Source organism: Amphiura filiformis, chromosome 20, assembly GCF_039555335.1.
Source record: "Amphiura filiformis chromosome 20, Afil_fr2py, whole genome shotgun sequence".
Lineage (NCBI taxonomy): Eukaryota > Metazoa > Echinodermata > Ophiuroidea > Amphilepidida > Amphiuridae > Amphiura > Amphiura filiformis.
Window position 1 is genome coordinate 26,698,141 of NC_092647.1, and position 21,395 is coordinate 26,719,535.

The 21,395-nt window shown below is 35.0% G+C and overlaps 2 protein-coding genes across 6 annotated transcripts in view; both read right to left on the reverse strand.

Moving 5' to 3' along the window:
* LOC140143012 (glycine receptor subunit alpha-2-like) overlaps positions 1-376 on the reverse strand; it is a 159,628-nt gene extending 159,252 nt beyond the window's left edge. The window contains exon 1 of one of the 3 annotated variants that reach the window (XM_072165039.1): positions 14-326. In XM_072165039.1, coding sequence (XP_072021140.1) covers positions 14-102 — 89 coding nt within the window. In that variant the 5' untranslated portion in view covers positions 103-326. Of the gene's footprint in view, positions 1-13 lie in introns of all 3 variants that reach the window. The other 2 variants (XM_072165041.1, XM_072165042.1) reach the window with 2 other exon arrangements.
* Positions 377-10,426: 10,050 nt separating this feature from the next.
* The window catches only part of LOC140143013 (glycine receptor subunit alpha-2-like), a 67,297-nt gene continuing 56,328 nt past the window's right edge, over positions 10,427-21,395 (reverse strand). For 2 of the 3 annotated variants that reach the window (XM_072165046.1, XM_072165044.1), the window contains exons 5-10: positions 21,241-21,323; positions 17,910-18,041; positions 16,116-16,127; positions 12,433-12,662; positions 11,416-11,505; positions 10,427-10,695 (exon numbers count right to left, since the gene is read on the reverse strand). In XM_072165046.1, coding sequence (XP_072021147.1) covers positions 10,441-10,695; positions 11,416-11,505; positions 12,433-12,662; positions 16,116-16,127; positions 17,910-18,041; positions 21,241-21,323 — 802 coding nt within the window. In that variant the 3' untranslated portion in view covers positions 10,427-10,440. The remainder of the gene's footprint in view (positions 10,696-11,415; positions 11,506-12,432; positions 12,663-16,115; positions 16,128-17,909; positions 18,042-21,240; positions 21,324-21,395) is intronic. The other variant, XM_072165045.1, reaches the window with a different exon arrangement.

Below are 21,395 nucleotides of genomic sequence, written 5' to 3' on the forward strand. Positions count from 1 at the left end.
CACTTCTACTTACCTCTGCACACAAGCTGCTGCGATAAACAATGTAAACCAGGCATGAAATATTGGGAAAAATCCTCTGTAAATCATCTCAAACAGCATCATCTTTAAGAATGGTAATTGCTGCTGCTATTATATGCAAAGACAGTATGTGTGTGTTTATGTGCTAGCACGCATAGACAGTTCCGACTTGAAATCCAGGTGCACACTCACATCTTCAATGGCGACAGGTGAATATACTTAGTTGCCTACGCTGTGATAAAACTACAATATTGGGCTGCTATTTAAAGACTGAACCCGTGTCTTTTGAAATATTTTCTCAAAAAAACAATGATTGGGTTTAAAATGGCGTAATATTTGTGACAAATGCTAAATGCTAAGTGAGATTTGTTTAGTTAAGCCAACAGTAGGACAGTTTGTCAACGCCATATATTAAGTATGTGCCAAAACGTCTTGGTAACACCACAGATTTAGGACTTACTGTTGGCTATAGCGCCTCTGCACCACGTGTTTTGAATAGTAGGGGTGACATGTTGAAGCTGAACATGAGGTCCCGTAGTCTCCTTTACAGGTTGTTTCTGTTGTTCTTTACACTCGTTATTTATCAACGTAGTCTTATCCTTCCTGGTCCCCGTGTGGTCGGAAACCTTTTGCCTGGTGCAATCATTGACTTCTTTTCATTGTATTTATTGTACCTGTTAATGTAGTCATGTCATTGTCCGGATCAAGAGGTGATTTTTTGGCCTCTTCACTTGTACATGTGCAATCATAGACTTCTTTGTATTGTACTTATTTGGTACTATTTCAAGTTACTTATCAATGTAGTCTGATTCACCGACTGAGCCACCGCGTGGTTGGATTTGTTGTTTAGCCTCTTGTGCATGATATGTGAAGTCATGGACGTCTTTGCTCTGTGTTTTATTTGATACTATTTCAAGTTACTCAATGCAACATTGATTTCGGTCAAAATGTTTTGGGGATATTTTTTCCCAAGCTGACCATCTTTACCAAATCTTGTGGAATACATCTCCTTTGATGTATTCCACAAGTTATTGAAGAATGCGGCTGGAAATTTGATTAATTATGGGTTTATTACTCAGAAAATCAAAATTGCAAATGAGAAACATGTAATAATGACTTGGGCAGTTTGGTTATGAGGGTGACGATATGTATATTTATTGAATAATTTGATGGAATTTCTTTATGGGCATATAAAAACTGTATCTTTGCAAATGTATAAATGATACCGCATACTTGGTTACGTAATAGCAATAGCATTATCTCAATAAACTGCAAACACTGCTAAATCACGCAAAAAGGTGGGTCTTTTAAATTGCGTAGTGAAGGCACGTGTCAAAACTTCAGAGAGCAGATAAGGTATATGGTCAGTTTTGAACAGGAATAAACATTAGATTCAAAATGGTAAAATATGAGACTTGCCCTTAAACTTAATAGGTGGAAATGGGCTATCTTTGAACGTCAGCATCTTTATGACTTGAAAGGAAGCAACATTTTCTACAAAAATATCGAAAATGAAAAGGCAGTTATTACAAACGACATTAATTATTTCCAAAATAAAACAGAGTAAAACTGGTCAGGTGTAAGAGCTAGTACTCAGTACGACGATAATTGGTGCAATCAAACAACAGGCGGGATGACCGATAAATCATGCTGACAATTTCTAACAATATTGCAAGATTTCATATAAGCATGGCTTAACATATTACAAAATGATATGCAAATAGAGATTTAGCCATTTATGCGAGTTTTTATGTATAATCTCAACCTTGCAATAACAAAAAAGTTCAATATAAATTTCTCATTCAAGTGATGGCACCCTCTCTATGTACCAATAGTGTTGGTATAACGGTAACAATAGGAGAATAACGGTTTTATTTTAATCACGGTTTTAGATATTTTTGAGGGGAGCTCCTTTTCTAATCTTTGGGGATTAGTCAACAGAACTAACAAAAACAATTGAATTGCCACGTTTGCTATTGTTGGCAATATCAAATGTTTTTTATAAAGAAAAACCCTGTTTTTGGCAAAAATCACACATATTTGCATACTTTAAATAAACTAAAAACCTTTCAAGCTCACTAAAGGTGTTTTTGTGAGCTGGAAGTTTGTGTTCTTCTATTGTTTCTAACATCAGCTGCAACGATACATTATTTTCCGAAAAAATCTTTAATATATAAGAATACCTCATTTCAGCCTCTTATTTCCCCATATCAAACGCCTAATTTTCAGTCAGTGACTGTAGACCATTGATGTTATGCCAGTGCTGTTACGTAGTCAGGTGTGTATAGGGGTCACACGTCAACTTTCATTACATCCTGAACGAGCCTCGTACATCAAGTTTCTTTAATGTAATACCCTCCACACCTGTTTCACCGCGTGGATAGCAACGGGTTGCCGCTTTACTTTTGCATGTGCAATCATGAACTTCATTACATCCTGAACGAGCCTCGTATATCAAGTTTCTTCAATGTATACACTCAACGCCTGTTTCACCGCGTTGCCTCTTTACTTTTGCATGTGCAATCATAAATATCTTTGCATTGTATCTATTTCATACCATTTGAAGCTACTTATTGATATTGTCTTATCAGTACCTGGTTCACCGAGTGGTTGGGAATGTGCTTCCTCTGTACTTTTAGCAGGTACAGTCATGGGTTTCTCTGCATTGCATTTATATTACGCATTATATCAAATAACGTATCAAGGTAGTCTTTTTAGTGCCTGGTGCACCGTGTAGTTATAAAGAAGAACAATTCACTTTTTTTCTTCTGTATGCTGTAATGATCTTTTATTCTTTTGTTTTGTTTTCTTTTTATGTAGAATAAGTCATAAGTGCGTGAATGTCTCTTAATACATTTGGAAATTAAGGAACTCGTCCAGACAGGGCCAAGACCAAAATATGGAAATTTGATTGCAAGATTTGAGAAATTACTACATTTTTTAAGCTAAAGTATATGGTTACATAATATAGTTTAGTGCCTTACCTATCAAAATAATCAACACAACCAGCTTTACAAACAATACTTTGTAATACTTAAACCAATTCGCAGCTACCACTACGTCTGAAAGTAAAGACTATCGTACGAGGGTCATTCAAAAAATTCTACCTCCGTCATCACATCTCTGTTATCTTACGTGCCCGGCAATTGAAATTACCCATGATTATACTCTAAAATATCGACTACAAAATAAACGTTATTTGATGAAAATGTGATTTTGTGTTGTTAAGATATGTTGGTTAAAGCGAATACAGATTTGGTGCATCGGAACGGTTTAAAACTGAAGCCAAAAGTTTAGTAAGCATCATATTGTAGCTTTCGATAATATCCATAAAATGTTTTCAAGATGTTGCTGTCCCACTGCTTACTTAGGATAAATATTTTGGTCCTATTTGAGCTCCCTGACATACCTTGGTTTTATATGAGAAGAAAACATCGCGGGGTTCAACAGACACGTAAATTAATAATGTTAGTGAAATTTGCCATATTTCGACTAGACCACGTTTAAGGGTAATTCGTAATTACGTCCTATTTTATGCAATGGGTGCATCTTGACGTGGAAATAAGATGAGCAGTTTGTTAATAACCTTGATCAGGGTGGTCCAAAAGATTCGATACCATTTTAAACGTACATAATTCTAGTATACAGCAAGCGACAACAAAGATGAAAAACCCGTGCAATAGTCTTTTTCTAAGAATGGCAAAAATAATAAATAGTAATTGACCAATCAAATGATAAGAATGTTTGTATGAGTTATATATATGTATATATATATATATATATATATATATATATAGGAAGCAAAGAAGCGAAGAATAATTAAAATGTCGTAATTGAATATTTTATTACACGAATTTTCGGGCCTCGCCCTTCGTCAGGTGACAAAAATAGTGTTGTGAGGCCTACAAGAGAAACATTTAAAACATGATTAAAACGCGAGCGCAGGTGAATGGTGGGAGCGACACGCAAGCGACACATGAGCGACAAGCGGGTAAAGCGTATACAAACACATCGCGTTAAAAATGTTAAAGTTGGAAAACAAAACGCGCAAGACGGAAAAAATAATTATAAAATGCGCAAACGCGTGTGCGAGTACAAAAAAAATTATAGGCGTCGCGCAAGCACAAGCGTAAGCCTAGGTAAAAACGCGTAAAGCGTATACAAAAAAAGAGCGTTAAACATGTTTAATTTAAAAAAAGTTTATTTTTTCCCGAAGTTAACCCTAGAACTACTCAGCCATATTTTGTTACACGGACTACGATAATCTTCAATTATAAACATCATATACCGTTTTTGGTACCTATGTATACCTATGGATTTCCTCTATCCAGTTATACCAAAATAAGTAAAAATATTTCCAACAAAAGATCGCTAAGACGTCATAATTTGAGGGCGCCCGTGCAAATTTGAGAAATTCTGGCCATGTACGCAAGTGTGTAGGTATAATTGATTTTCGGCTAAAAATTCTACCAAAATGTGATTATCACCAAATGTTCCCCTTTATATAAATGAGAATGACTTTTTCAACCTAAAAGTAAGTAGCTCTTGGAACAACTTTACAGGAGCGAGAATTAAAATCATTGATTTTACTGTATAAACTAGTTGTAAGGTTCAAACAACCCCTCCCCCACCCTATGGTCATATTTGACGGCCGGTCATACCCCTGGGTAAGGTGCTGGGGGATGTTTGTCATTCAAATTATAGCTCTACGATTAGCTTTTGTCGTTTGGGCGTAAACACGTGTGTTTTTTTATGAAGGATAAAACCTTAGGTGATACAACCCACTCGTAGTCCTAGGGGTAAATGAACCACTTTTTATTGGGAATTTATGTCAGTTACGCAATTAAAGTTGTAAAAGCTTCAAAAGGCTACAGTATCATAATTCAATGCAAGAATATGTTGTTTTGGTCATTATTCCTACATTAATTATCTTCTAATGCGCAATATTAGTGCTCTTAATGTGTCTAACAACATTGGGAGTTGAACAATAATATTATTAATTATTAGTATTAATATGGGCTTAATGTATATGCAGAGAAGACATCATAGAAGTAATAAAGCAATTGTTATAATTTCACTATTTGGTATAAATTTATTTGCATAACATTTCAATAACATTCACATTTAGTTGAAAGATCGTTGTATTTATTAGAGACAATACAAAATGTAATGAATTTAAGCAGACACGTGCCTTCGTAAATTAAAGGTTTTGCTTTGAAATGTCATGCAATTGTCAGCCAATAGCGTCATAAGATGTACCTGAGGTATAAAAGCCTCACTGTCACCCAAAGAATCGTATTTTAAATTTGAACAGCAACTTTCATTTATCACTGATTTTGTTACTTATTAAAAAAAACGAATGAAATTTTAAACCATTTGGACTAGATATTCAATTTTCGAGGTTAATGTTTCGGCTCTCATCCAAAGTTTCTATTAAGAAAAAGGTCATGCTCTCACCCAATGACCCCATATTCTTTTACATTATGCTCTCCCTGAATACCCTTACTGTGAAAGTGTCAGCCCTACACCTATATCCGTTTCATATTAGAGTGCCCCCTTCACCCGGGATTGGATAACTGAAAGTGAACCTATAGTGCTGTATCGTGTTGTAAACTAATTATCAAATATTCTTTAAAATACTGTTGGATTTATATTTCTGTTGGAGCAATATAAAGCAAATTAACCGGCAACATATAATCAATCGTTGAGTGAAACTATGCGGCCGCTCCGGCTTATGAAATGGAAGAATCCATTTTTTACTTCGTGATTATAGTATATAGATGCTATATGCGCCTATGTATCATACTCATAGGCAAAAAGTTACCGAATAGCCAGTCCATTTTGTCTATTGGTTATTATATCACGGCTGTTTGATGTATATAGATCTGGCTTCATTATTAACTAAATGCAAAATATAGATGGCGCTTTTTATTCTAAATCATATTTCTTTATTTGCAAGGGGTAGGTGATTAATACTGCCATTAAAACAGCTGGAATGGGTGAAACAAGCAACAAGGAAATTTTAAAAACATATTTTATTAAACAATTAAAGGTATTATTTGTATTAAAAGCTCGAAACAGTAATTTCCAGTAACGAAATAGCGCCACCAATTTTGTCATTAATAGATACATTTTATATTACGAAAAAGCTAGAAAAATGCTATAAAAGTGAATAACTTTGTAAAAGAGGGGAAATTAAAGTTGAGAATGACTCAAAAGCATCTGTATACATTAGCATGATATCACAATTAGCTGTTTAAGCCTAAAATTTGGTTGTACATGATGTTTTGTTTGAAAAACTAATAAATGTTCCCATCAAACAACCGTCAGGGATATTTATTTATCACATATAGCGAGGGGCACCACGATATTCAAATAGGCTATTCCAGAAAATAGATGCACACCCCCTATAGAGGAGTTCGGGTATCCAGACTTTTTGTCCAGTCGTGACTGTTGGAAATCCAGACTTTTAAAGTGCCCAAAGGCAAAAAAATCCGGCATAACAATAGTTCAAAATCAGAAATCCTCAATTTCATTTGAATTTGGATTTGGAAGATACCTTCTCTTAAATAACAGTATTGCGAACCACCAGCATACATAACTCGATGTAGAGAGTCTTTCCTATTCAGAGGAAATATTGCAATTACACACCTTATTGCCTTTTAACAATAACCATTGACACTAGCACATATCAGAGAAGATGTAAGAAAAGGATGGAGAACAGAATTATATCCTTGAGATAATCCCGTAGGTAATCCTGTTGCACCTATCATAGTCCTTTATTCTCAAGTGGTGGGTTAACCAACAGTTAACAATGAGGAAATTCCTGAACCTAGTTCAGTTGGGGATGATTTGAAGTGACCGCCAATTATGACCATTTGATATTTAATACCAGCAATGTGAAAAAAGAAGAAGAAATAATGTAGTGCCAAAATAATGTACCCTTTTACGGAAGGAGCAAAGTTTAACAAGTTATAACTCCGCTACTGGAGTACGAATGTCAGCGGCGAATGTCAGGTTATTATTTCCCAGTCTTTAAAAAAATTGCAGGCAGAGGTGGGAATCGATCTCGGTACCTCCCGGTTAAACAGCACTGTGAAAGACCACTAGACCAACTAAATATCTGTTGTGAGATGTGTGACATTAATCTTTGATATTGCTTAATGGAACAAATCGCGGAATTAAATCAGTAATAAAAGAAATAGATTCTTATATAGCGGTCAAATTAGATAAAAGGGGAAATATTTGTCCCTGCTCGAAAGAAAATATAGGTTAGAAAATTATCAAATAAATTTAAATTACAAATTGAGATTTTATATTTCTTTCTTTCACGAGGCGACATTATCACAGACAAACACTGTATAAGCTAAAACTCGACGCTCATCACTAGATGCTGTCATTTAGCTCAATGGTAGAGCATCAGACTGCTGATATCAATATCGTTGGTTCGAGTCCTCCTGCCAGCAATGGTTATATTTATGATTTTAATGCTACGCTAAAATTTGTTCAATTTTTTCGTTTATTTATTTATTTATTTATTTATTTATTTATTTGTTTTTGTTTATTTATGTAAATAATTTGATATATTTGAAAGAGGTATTTGAGCAATTTTATAATCCTATGGGGTCATTTTTGAACCCCCACCCTCCCAACTTGCCAAACGCACAACACCTATGAGTTTGCATCATACATGTCATCATTAGTCACGATTATGCACTTTCAGTTTCCCACGCGTTTGAACGGGAATTGGATTGCGTACTTTTTCTATGTCAAATTTTCTATTCTATATTGTTTGGTAATAATGTCTTTTGCCAATAGTATGTTTAAAGTTGTAATTTTGTGTTTTTGATCGCAAAGATCGGATATTTTCGTTCCCGATTCCAATTCTGAACCCTTCGCAAGGGTGCCGATTTCAGCAGAACTTTGACGATAATTTTGCCTTTTTGGACACTTAAATGCTTTCGATCCTTAATTTTGTTTCAACCGAGTCTTAAATTATCAAGCACAATACAGTTGGAACCACATTTATATACATTGATGAAATTTTAAAGATTTTTTTTCAAGTTTCTAACCGGCGCAAATCGTTAAGTGTGTATTTCCCATTGACATCCAAAATACAGTAATTGTGCAAAAGAGGACATAAATAATTTCTTTCTGCAACCATAATGGGCCGCAATATATCACTAACCGCATAGTCCGAGGCAAGGTTCATTATTGTCAGGGTTAGGGTCTTATGGTTAGGGTTAGGGGTTAGGGGTTAGGGTTAGGGGTTAGGGTTAGGGGTTAGGGTTAGGGTTAGGGTTAGGGTTAGGGTTAGGGTTAGGGTTAGGGTTAGGGTTAGGGTTAGGGTTAGGGTTAGGGTTAGGGTTAGGGTTAGGGTTAGGGGTTAGGGTTAGGGTTAGGGTAAGGGTTAGGGTTAGGGTTAGGGATTAGGGTTAGGGTTAGGATTATATTCGTATTTATTATACTAGTAATAGTATATTGTGTGTATGCAGTTTATTCCGTAATCAATAAGTATCATAAACAAACACCTTTCTGACACAACGAATCATAGCACAGTCGTGTAGGCATTAGACTATGGATACAAAGGTTGTGGGTTCGAACCCCAGGTAAACCGTTATAGAATTTTAATTCTATCGATTTCTTTTTATTTTATTAAGTAAGAGGAAATAATAATGGTAATAAACTCGTGTTATATCTAGCCTCATAGGCCTATTAATTACATGTATGTACTATGTGTTATCGCATTGTGGCCCATTATGGTTGCAGAAAGAAATAACACACGCCGGCAACTAGACTACTATACAAAAAAAATAGTATCAAATCTTTCCTGCTCAATCAATATAATACTTGCAAATAGATCATAGTTTACTAATCTAATCCTGTAATATAGACCTGTTATATCACCTGTATTTGCATGTAGAGTCTATACATGGTTTGTTATGGTAGGGATTAGTGTCCGATCTCTGTAATGTAATGTAAATGAAGCATATTGATATGCAGGAAGAATCGATCAGGGCGCTATCTATTAGGGAAAGATAAACACTATTCAAAATATCAATAGACAAGAAGAAAGGGATGTAGAGATTTGTAATTGAGTCATGCATGATTTATCAGAAGGTTCTTTCCAATTCCCAAACGTAATGTTGAGAGCTAACTTTTAACATTTCCGTGATTTTTCCTTCATTTGATTAGATTTCCAAGCTTTTTCCAGTAACATTGGCAACTGGAATTCCAGTCGTTTTCAGAAAGCAGACTTGGAAATCCAGACATTTCTTTGATTGAAAATTTACTCATCTATAGGGGATGTTCACCAATTTTTTGGAAAAGCCCAATCGTGACGGAGCGAGCTACACAAGGGGGCGCGCAATCTGGATGATAGGGCGTAATCAGGCGGTGGCGGCTGCGATATCGCCATTTTTGGCGTCGCCATTGGATTAACACATAATCATGAAATCTTCACAAACAATTCTAAATTTGTTATGTGGTGTCAAAGCAAACTTATCTTCGCTGGGGTTCGACAAAGTACCCGACAGTACGTATGTTGTTTTTCAATTTATAACTGCTAACTGTCTATTTTGAATGGGGTTGATAACATTATATTCTCGCCAGCCTTGAACGTCACGTGCCCCGTGTCCTATACCGCCTGATAACAGTGTGATTATTGCTTTAAAAACAAAAAAACAGTTGATTCCAAAATATGCAGTAACATTATGTTAAATTTTAGGGTTAGACAGGATGGTACCCAAACGTTACATGGTTGATTACAGTGTAGTGATTTATTTATTTTTAAAAACCTGTAAAACATTATATCTATTTCTCTCCAGAAAGTAAGTAAATCATTTGAAATATGAAAGATGCAATAAATTAAGTAGGTGACGTGTCAAAGGTCAATTACCCCTATATGCAATAGCTGCCTTGTAGACCTTTGACAATTCCATATTGTAAACATCTACAATGACACCTGTGGCAATATGTTTACTTGCACTTACACCTAGAAATATATTTTTGTTTAAATGTGACCCGTTACAACGAAAAGTACCTTATGTCGGCTGCTACATATGTCTCCTTTCCCCCATAAAAATTACAAACAATCATGACAATCTGAAGTGGCGGTCATTTCAAATCATCCCCAAGTCAACGAGGTCAAAGAATGTGCTCTCATTGTTAGTGGGTGGCTAATACATACACAAATACAATACAATGCTTTTACCAATTCAAACAGGGATTAGCCATAGTAAAAAGACTGGAGCTGTATGACAAACATTTCTATAGACTGCATATAGGTACAAGCTTATTATCCTCTTCAACAATATAGGGTTAATTATTGATTTAGAATGTGCTTGGCACTAGAAAATAAGACATATGTAGGACCCGACTTAGGGTACCTTTTGCTGTAACGGGTCACAAATGTTACTTGTTCTAAACAAACTTGTTCAACACTATTAAGTCTCCTTTGCGAAGGTAGTACGGCCAGTATATTATATTGAACACAGCAAATGCAATCGGAAATAAAATTCTTGACATTTTGTCCAATCTCAATGCCGTTAAGTGTCTTTCGGTACAATACTCCATTTCGATTGTTTCAGAGCATGCGTCCAAGTTCATATCCTCGTTGTTAGCTGCCTCCTTCTTTTTCGTTAATCTCATTGATTTTCGTTTTTTAATTCGCCTTTGCTGAAATGATAAAAATACAACAAAACAACGCGAGAAGAAATTGTTTAAACCTCATGAACAAATGAAAGATAATGAAATATTTCGGATCATTTAGAATCCACTCTGGGTCGGTGGAATATTTTTGGAAATATCTTCCGCAGGGGGAATATGAATTTCAAATGAAATTAGCCCATAACAACTTTGTTTGAAACTCAACCTACCTCTGTACTGTGGAAGATTCAGGTTGAATCATTCGCATATACTAATTATATGACCATTTGCCCCAAACTCCATCTACGTCAGCGTTCAACAGGAAGCCGTGAAGCGGCAAAGCTGGGCATTCAATATGTGACACAGCACGAAACTGTCATTTGGATACGTAACAATAAACTTGTTTGGATTTTTTAACTATAAAAAGATACTTGGTGTTGTTCTTGTTCTTTTGAATTAATTTGCCATTCATATAAAATTGTAGTATCAGCATTAAGCAAATTGCAGAGCAAGACATTCAGAGAATAACGTTTTTTTATATCCTATATAAAGCGTGTTCTGCGACGACGATATGGTGCCACTGTCGTCAAGGGCTTCATAGACAACACCCAGGAACCAATCAAGCTTAGCGCTTCTTAGCATCTATATATAAGCTATGGAAGCTAAACACACCCACAGACGATTAGTCTATTCCCAATGTAAATTACCTTATTGCGTTTACTGCAAATTTACCTGAGAGAGCACACTTACCTCAAGTACTACAAGGTAATTAGCCCAAGCATATTCCAGCAAACAAAGGAATACAAACAGCAGACAAGCAGCAAGCCAAAGGTCAATAGCCTTAGAAAAATGAAAAATAAAGTAGAGTTTAAGGTTATTTACTATTTCAAACTGTTGTGATTTGGTAGTTCACAGCATCTTGCGAATGGTAGTGAGATTTGGCAAAAACTGCATGGCTCATTTCATAGCGAGCGTGTAGAAGAATCAAATAACACAAATTTACTTTTGTAGGTCATGTGGTTCTTGAGTTATGCTGTAAAGAGGGCTGAAACAACAACATTTTTGTAAAACTCAATAAATTAAGCAAGTTTGCAAAGTATAATATTTGTAGCAGGAACTTTTGCAAAACAGCAAGGTGTTATTTGTCAATAATATATTGATCTAGATAATGAAAATAGCTTTATACAACAAAACACTTCCCGTGAATTGATACGGTTTTAATTGTTTACGGTCGTACCGTCGTAATAACGAAGCATGAAAAGTAATTCTGCACGGGAATCTAGCCCAGGTGTGTGTTCACGCATTTTAAACATTTGAACAAGGAAGCGTAATATCCGTTGTTACGTTACAAATTTCCTAAGAGAGCAGGAAGATGTGGTTGGAAAAATATTATGTACCTCATATAGATTCATGTCATCTGATTGGTTAAACGTGCGCTCATTAGCTATGCCTTAAAAATGAACTATACCCGGTCATAGAAACGAACTATTGACAGGTGTGCGTTTACGAATGCGCAATTGCAACATTAATTCGTTCGGTATATAAAACAAATATTGAATGCTTTATATTCGGGACATAGTTAAAGTTATTATGGCCGTAGTGATCTCAAAATCATGACCCTCGGCGCATGGTTTTGAGATCACCGCGGGTCTATAATTTAACCATGCCCCTCATAGCAGTCAATATTTGTAAAATATATCATAGCTCCATAGTTGCTGATAACGTGGCGACCAATAAATAATTATAACAAAGAGGATAGTAGTATACCTTTGCATATGTAACAACCGGCAGTGTTTCCAATATTCCGGACGTCATTGTGGTCACCGTAAGGACTGTCGTAATCCCAAGAGTTATTCTCGCTGGTGCCGCCCTTGCGTCGATCCAGAAAGACAACCATGCAATTGTAACCAGAAGACAGCTGGGAATATATACCGTTAGCAAATAAGCTTGCATCTGGCGCTCAAATTCCAGTCTGATTTCGCATTTACTGAAAGAACCTGTGTAAGAAAATATGTGTACAAAAATATGTCACATGAACATTACCTAAATCATTACCTAATAAATAATACGGATAATAATGACGATGATTATGTGGTGAATGTAACATCCCAGGAGTTTGCAAAATCGTTGGAACAACTTTTAATGGCAGATGAATTGTGCTGCAGTGATCAGATTTAGCTTTATTCCGTATTAACTCTCTTCACGCGGGTGTCGACTGCAGACGACAAGTTTCAAAAAATTTTAAAACTTCAAAAATTTCAGAAATGTAAATTTTCATGACCATATTTGGAATCAGCATGAAAAATGCATTAAAATGAGTACAAACATGCCTAGTATTGATCCAGTAGTTCTCAAGATAGCTCTTGATATTTTGAGAAAATGTTTCAAAACTTGAACTTTTTCCATTGAAGCGCATGGCTAGCACGCAAAGCATTAAGCACTTTCCAGCGTTTATACACACCCCTTTCCCAATACGACACACGTGACTTTTGGTGGCACTATATGGCACGTTTTAATATTTTGTTAGATTTGTTTTGCGCACGTGAAATGTGCATTTAGTTACAAAAATGTAAGAATATCGGTTTCGTGCTAATAATTAGGGTATCAAAATCTTTACATATATTATCACATGGTAGTTAACCTGTTCTGGTCATTCTGTCATCGTTAATACACCATCCTATGCTCACGGTATGGGTATAAATCACAGGATACTCTCGTATATAATTCCAATATAACATGGATGTTGTAAACAACATGTGACTATTTGCATGTACTTTATATTACTAACGATGTTGGATATAGTCTCGGTCCCAGTCGCTTTGTGTTCCTCCGTCAACCTTTACAGGCGCTGAAGCCCAGCTCTGATTGACAGCCAATTCTCAGTCTTAACATTTTATGATGACAATGATTGGCCAATTAGAAAAGACGTACTATGAGGTTGTCGCCAGACGGTATGTATAGTGACGATGAAGCACAAATCGGCTGGGACCGAGACAAGAGATCGGATGGCTTTACATGTACTGTAAATTTTTAATCGATACGGAACGCGCAGTGTATGTGCATGTACAAAGTACATGTACCACAGGTGCACTTACATGTGATTATAAATTTTATGAACAACTACTGTTAGAAAAATGGACGTGCATGTTTGTCCTCTACATAGGTTATAGGGTATTTCACATGCATACACATTGTAGTTATTACCACTGGTTGGATCTGGTTGTCGTTGCCAATGTCAACAATGTGAAGAAAATACAAGGGAAAGAATGCAAATGATAAAGATCAAGATGAAAGACAAGAAACGGACGCGTTGCAACTACGTATCTATCTAGGTGATTTGATCAAAGTGATAAACGAACATTTCTATTTATGATTAACTATAATAATACTTGAGGCTTGAGGCACTATCAGTGTTTCCATAAATCAGAACTTTAAAAGAATCCCCAAAATCACCAAAAAGACAGATGTGGGGATTGTTTGTAAAGAGTGTGATGCGCTAGCATACAATACAAATGATAAGACTAGATGCAATCTATATGGGGTAAAATGTATGTCCATAAGAATACTCATAGCTACAAGCAATAAATGAAATATAGCTAGCCACTTCTAGAAGTATGCGAGACTGTGACTAAATCTAAAATCAAAATTCACGACCTGATGATACACATCGCAGTATCGCACTCGTTGATGAAAGACGGACAACTCTCTGAAAATTCCGAGGTAAGAATAATTTCTTGTGTTCACCAGTTTTAAACTTGAATTATTAGTTGAATGACGTTTCATAACTATCAGAACCTAATAAAAATTTTGACATGTTTTTATTTTGACATAGTCAGTCCTTTAAAGTTGTCTTTTTAACGGTTTCATTAGGATCACTGATAGAGCCTTACAAATACAGCAATTGTTTAAAAGCATAAATGCAATTGTTTTGTTTCTGTTTTTTAATATCTTGGTAAATAGCATGAATAAAGAGTGTGTCGTTTTATCGATAGCTCTGCAGGGTGTATTGTTAAACATATTAAGGTTGTACAACACCCCTTGATAAATGTGTGACTATTTTTGCATTTTTCTCAAAAACTAATAACACACTGGTAACAAAAGTTATATATATATTATAGGGGCAAGGAATCCAGTTACTACACTGGAATTTCAGTTACTCAAGACAAGTAGTGATTGATTTATTGATCAAATATTGGTTTCCCTCATTTTTGACTGTAACTCCACAACTGTTGTATGTGCTGAAATGAAATTTCCAGTACAGTAGTTGTAGTCCTTGCCCCTATATACATATCTTACTTGTCACCAATGCGCTATCATTTTTGAGAAAAATGCAAAAATAGGTACAAAATTGGCCAGGGGTGTAGTACCACCTTAAAACCGCAAAAACGTAATCATCGATAACAATGTTAAAGATTAAATTAGTGCATGTAATTCAGTTCTTTTTTGCTTTTAGAAATTTCAAACATTAGGCTTTTGACAGGTAAAGATATCGAAGATCGAAGAGTAAATTTAATTGTTGATCAAGAGCTGACAAGGAAGACAGCAAGAATGTTTCATCGCATTAAACACATGAACTTTTGCCATGTGTATCACGGATTGCACACCTCTTTTTCACAATTAGGCCTCCTCCGTACTGATATTGTTACTGCTCTTTGTAACCTTCCAACGAGTCTATAATTCAGCTCCCATTCATACACTTTGGGAGAAAGGATCAACACAAAGTTAAATGTTTTCAAGGACATAATGCACGATGACATGCTCAAACGTAAGACCATATTTGCTCTAAGCTTAACCCCTCCCGAACCAAACAACAAAATACCTCAATTCACAAAGCAACTGCAAGCGCGGGTGTCTCACGTCATTAAGCAAACAGTCAGTTATTCACGGCCAAGGTAGTCCCCCTGCTAAGATGTTGTCGCGCGCATGTCTAGCAACCAAGGTGTCCCTAGTTCAAAACCACACCCGCAAAAAAGTTTTCTCTTGTTTTTTTTCTTTATTTTTCTTCCTTCGCCAATTCGACTGCGCACGATAAGGGTTTTGTTACTAGTTTCATGACCTAATATACCCCATGTGTTCTTTGGGCACATTTTCTGCAAGCATTTTGTTATAATTTTGATCAACACACGGAATCAACAAGCTTTCATAGCACACATGATATTTCAACACAAGCGGAGAATTTTAATATTTTCATTGTTTGTCATGCGCGCACGGCAAACCGACAATCCTGATTGTTCACTTTTAATAAGAGAACTATTTTAATTGGCAAGAGAAGTGGTGTTTCTATATCAGTTTTCCTGTAAATTTTTACAATTTTAATATTTATATTTCGTCCAGATCGTGAAATAAGGATTATCATATATTAAACGTATCTCCGTAAAACAAAATTTAATTGAATTCAAAACAATAATTCTTGTTTTTTAAACAATAATTTATCATGCCTATTGCATTACCCCTGACTGTGCCTGTTTGTGTCAGCAACCAAGTCGAGAAGGAGAGCGTGATTAATAAGAAACAAAACGCTATAATTAAGAAGAGAGACTACACAAAGAAATGATTAAGCAAAAGGGTATCGTGATTGTTGTTGGTCATTTGGTGGAACAGCTGTTGGATTTTGCTCAAACTGACCACTATATAAACTACTATACCTTAGAGTGATTATTATATAGCACAAAGCCTTGAAAACAAAATTATGTTGTTAATAAAACCGACCTTATACAAAATGTTTAAGTCCATATACTATATTTGTCCTTTTGTATTTACTGTTTTAGATTATACTGAAATAGAATAACATTAGCGTTAAATTATATACAAAAATGCTTTTGCATGATTATCGTTTTTGCAGAATGCTATATAGCTATTCAGACGTGAAAAAATGTTTGTCATGCTCTCACGTCAAACTGACAATCCTTATTATTCACGTTTGATGAACAAGGCAACAAATGTATCTAATTGGCAAGACAATTACTGTTAGTTTATCACTTCTACAGGTTTAAGTATACGAGGTATTGTTGGTCGAAGCAGACAAAAAAAATCGATTTTCATTATCTGAATCAATATATTATTGAAAAATAACAGTTTGGTGTTTTGCAAAAATTCGTTCTACAAATCATATGCTTTGAAAACATGCTTAATTTATTGTTGTTAATGAGTTATGTACGTTTACAAAAGGGTTGTTGTTTCAGCCCTCTTTACAACATAACTCATGAACCACAGAACCTACAAAAGTATATATGTGATATTTGAATTCTTCTACACGCTCGCTATGAATTGAGCAATGCAATTTTCCTAAAGCTCACTACCATTCGCAAGATGCTGTGAACTACTTTTTTTCTGTTGCTTCGACCAACAATACATCGTATACCCTTAGTGACAGCCATTACTTGAAACAATAATTCGCGTTCCATTGTATTCAGATCGTAAATCAAGGATTGTCATTTTTTAGACGTATCTCCGTCAAAACATAATTGAAACATTGCTTTAAAAACGTTGCTTCTTAACAGTTTACCATGCTAATTTTACCCGTGATATAGTCTGGTCGTATCAGCAATCAATTCGAATAGGAGAAGAAATAAATGGCTACAGTGAACAAGAAGGAATTTACTAAGAAAATTATTAAGCAAAGGGTTTTAAAGTTTTTAATTAGTAGGAATAGTTAATTAAAAAAATGTAATGTGTGTTGATTATCCAGATGCATGAGATTAAGGTCTTTTGTACACAAAGTGGTCACTATAAGCTGGAAATGATTAATTAATATAATAATTGCATAAAACTTTGAAAACTTCTTATTGAAACAGACATTATAAACATGGTAGGCGACGGAAACACCTGTCTTACGTGCGGGCGGAAAAAGAAGGCTCAATATACAATAGGTTTGTCACCGAAAAAGTTGTTTTCAGTTTAATTTTTTAAGTAATTTATTATCGACCAGCAATGTCCAGTAATTCGAAAAAAGGTTTTTTTAAACCGATTTGAAAAGCTTGGTTTTTCAACTTGAAAGAATATTGTAATACTTTGTTTCTTTAATTGAAAAAAAATATTGAAAAACTTGGTGTTGCAGAAATGCACAGTTATTAGAAAAACATGATTTTTCAAATAAAAAAAATCAAAAATGACAAATTTTGGAATCGAAAAACTTTGTAATTATTGACGCGCAATTTTTACTAAAAATTAGGGAATTATTTTATATTACATTAAAATAAATTGAACTTGAGAGGTATATAACGAAGAATTTGTTTTATACATACCTGTAGCAAATGACATATTGTCATTTATAACTTGAAAGTTAAGAAATTCGAAGCGAGGTATTTCCATTTTTTTATCAATGATAACTTTTTCTTCCACTAGATATAGTGTCATCTCGGCAGTATTGTATGCATCTGTTAAAAATTAAAAGTATAAAAAACATTAGTAACGAATATTTGGTGTCATTTGGTCATTTTTTGTTTGAAAGATCCCAACAGTCAACACTTTGCCGTGGAAGTACCCGTGTTGCTAACAAATTACCACGGCGTGTGTGCTTGATAAACATAATTATTTTGCATCTACCGATTTTAAGTATTGAAAAACCTAATATCTGTACATTTTTGTGTATTCCTATTTTAAAACTGGCAGATGGCAACCCAACTGTCATCATCGAGAGAAAAGACCGTAAACTTGATACAAAACATTTTAAACAGAATGTTATTTTGGGGTTGAAAAAATATTTTGCGAAAAATGTTTGCCAACAATATTTTCAATAACGTTTTTAAAACGTTTTCATGACCTTTATATAACCCGACATTTAAATGTTATTAAAAGGTTTTGAATAAAAACATTTTAAGAACATTTCTGTGTTTCCTGGGTTCAAATATTTTAACATAATGTTATTTAAGTATTGACACAATATTTGGCAAAATGTTTGCAAAAATAATTTACAATAACATTTTTTGAAAACATATAAAAATATTTTTGTAGTGTGTTTTCATACAAAACGTTTTAAAACGTTATCATGACCTTTATATAACCCGACATTTTAATGTTATTAAAACGTTTTTACGTAAACCAAAAGCCAAAATATAACTTATTTAAAACGTTTTTAAAACGTTTTTGTGTTTGCTGGGTTCCTCTTTCCTTACTCCTTAGAAAAATAACTCCACAAACTTCACATTAGAGGTAGTGATATAAAGTCGTGTTCACACGGTCGGACTTAAGTCACTTATAACCGGTAGTAAGTCACTATTACCGGCTATACGTCGCTTATTACCGGTAATAACTGACTGACACCATGTGAATATAACTTATCAAGATTTATTACCATAGCGACCAGTCCATACTAATTGCGCATTGCCTTGCACTATAAGCAGGCTCCACTCATCATTCATCTGTGTATATCTGCAACCACAGTTTTCATAAGATACCGCTCTTCTCAAAGACACTCATCTTAATGTTGTGAGCAATGGACTGCTGTGTCTATTCTTCATTGTGCCAATTTGCGCGCTGACATATTGAAAAATGTTACCAATCGATATTCACGGGAGTCATTCAACATACACTTTCATATAGGCCTAAACAAAACCCAATTTTACTCACTTGTTTTAAGGTTTCGCTTTTCATGGACGAAAAGCATCATCAGAATATTGATTGATGATCAATTGTTCCGGTTGGACGAATTCCGACCACAGAGGGTGTAGAATTGTCATTCAGTAGAGGACTATATTGGTGACATATTCTGAATCCTTATGATGAGAGCTACACATTGGTATGATTTTCAAAAGATTTAACCAACTTTGTAAAATCACCCCATTAGAGGTCATTGTGCATTTATGCAAATTAAGCACTGTTCCACTACATGGATTTCCGGGGACTTATTAAATATGAGTTTTTGGAATGAATGGTGATTAAATGTGTTCTGTTGTAATTAGTGGTGAGGTAACCGCTTATTCTCCTTGATTTGACTAGCCTATGTTATTGGTTTATTTTCTATACTAATTATTATTACATTTATTTAATCATTCCTTTCTTTTCCCTTTTATTCATATATTCTTCCTCAGGCAGATACTTTACCTTTTCCATGCTATCCTTCTCGCTCCCCTTGCCCCCCCTTTTCTTTCTATTTCTTTTTCACGGATCACCCCGCCACTCTTGAATTCCTCTCCGCTTTCACTCTGTTCACCCCCTCCTTCACTTTAAAGGCTTATTGTACGATTTCCTTCAAATTTTTAATTTGTCATTATACATGTATACTCAAAATGCTGAAATAATAATGATCGGGAATGGTTTCTGTCCATTTTGAGCTGAAATAACGAGGTAACGTGAAAGAAACACTGCTTGTTATTTTGGCCGTTTAACACGCAGTTCTATGGGCGGACATAAAGTCATAATTTCTTGAATTATGACTTGTTGTCGAACTTTGCTCTGTTTACCTACAAACACAACAAATTTAGCTGATTCCATTTTGGTGCAAGTTGTGACATGTGTAAACATTACAAATATGCCAACAAATCAGGTTTGAAAAAAATTAACCAAATTCATATTATAAGATCGTACATAATGACTTTAATAAACAGAAATGGTCACATATTTGACTTTATTGAATAGACCTATAACCATGATAACTAAATATACTGCAAACATTTAATTGATAGGAATCGAACACAGATAGAATTGGACATATATCTGGCAGGCACACCAAGTTCAATTCTATTCATTTAATTCTGAAATGATGCGCTTGAAATGGGGGGGGGGGGTAAGTACCTGTACATTGATGGCTAAAGTGTGATTTAACTAAGGTGTTGTCGTGCGCATGTCTAGCAACCAAGGGGTCCCTGGTTCAAAACCAAACCCGAAAAAAGTTTTCTCCTGTTTTTCTTTATTTAGCGGCACATCTTTGTCCGAAACAAAAGGTACTACTGGGTGAATAGCTTGTTGCGAGTGATCAGCATGATGTATCTAGGATCCAGGTATATACTCGTTGCCGTAATTTATCCTGTTAGATCACTACTTCTACGGTGAATATTAATAATAATAATAATAATGACAATAAAAATAATAATAATAATAATAATAATAATAACACTAATATTAATAACAATACTAAAACGTCCACGGGTCACTGGTCAACGATCAATTGCTGCCAGACCAACATTAGGATATGGAGATATTCAAGGTGCGATACCGGAAGCCACTCAACAATGTAAGTCCAGTTGAGTCCAGTTCAATAGTTTTATGATTCCAGTTCAATATTTAATCATACTGGATGAATGGCGACCTTCACAGACGGATAATATAATGAAAGACAGAGATAAATTAAAAGACTATAGTTCGTGTCTGAAATTCTGACAACTAGACAGAAAATGCCGTACTGCACATGTCGGCAACCAATCACGGCGCGCCTTTTATCTCTGTCTTTCATTATAACAGACGGTTTACAGGAATTAAATGTTCAACTTCTTAGGATAACATAACACCAGTTTACTTGCAACTCTTCATTTCTATGCTGCACCTCTGTGACACAATGGGCAGGCTTTGTAGCGACATGTGACATGCTAATGTTGCTAATGTTACACTTAGATTTATAATGACATAATCTTTACTTACAACTCGACATTTCTATGCTGCAAGTCTGTGAGTCCATAGGGAAGTATTCCAGCGACATGTGACATGCTAATGTTGCACTGAGCCTGCAAAGAAATAATTGCTAATAAATGTCAATACAACATAACATACGTTTAATAATAGGAATTTTTCATTCA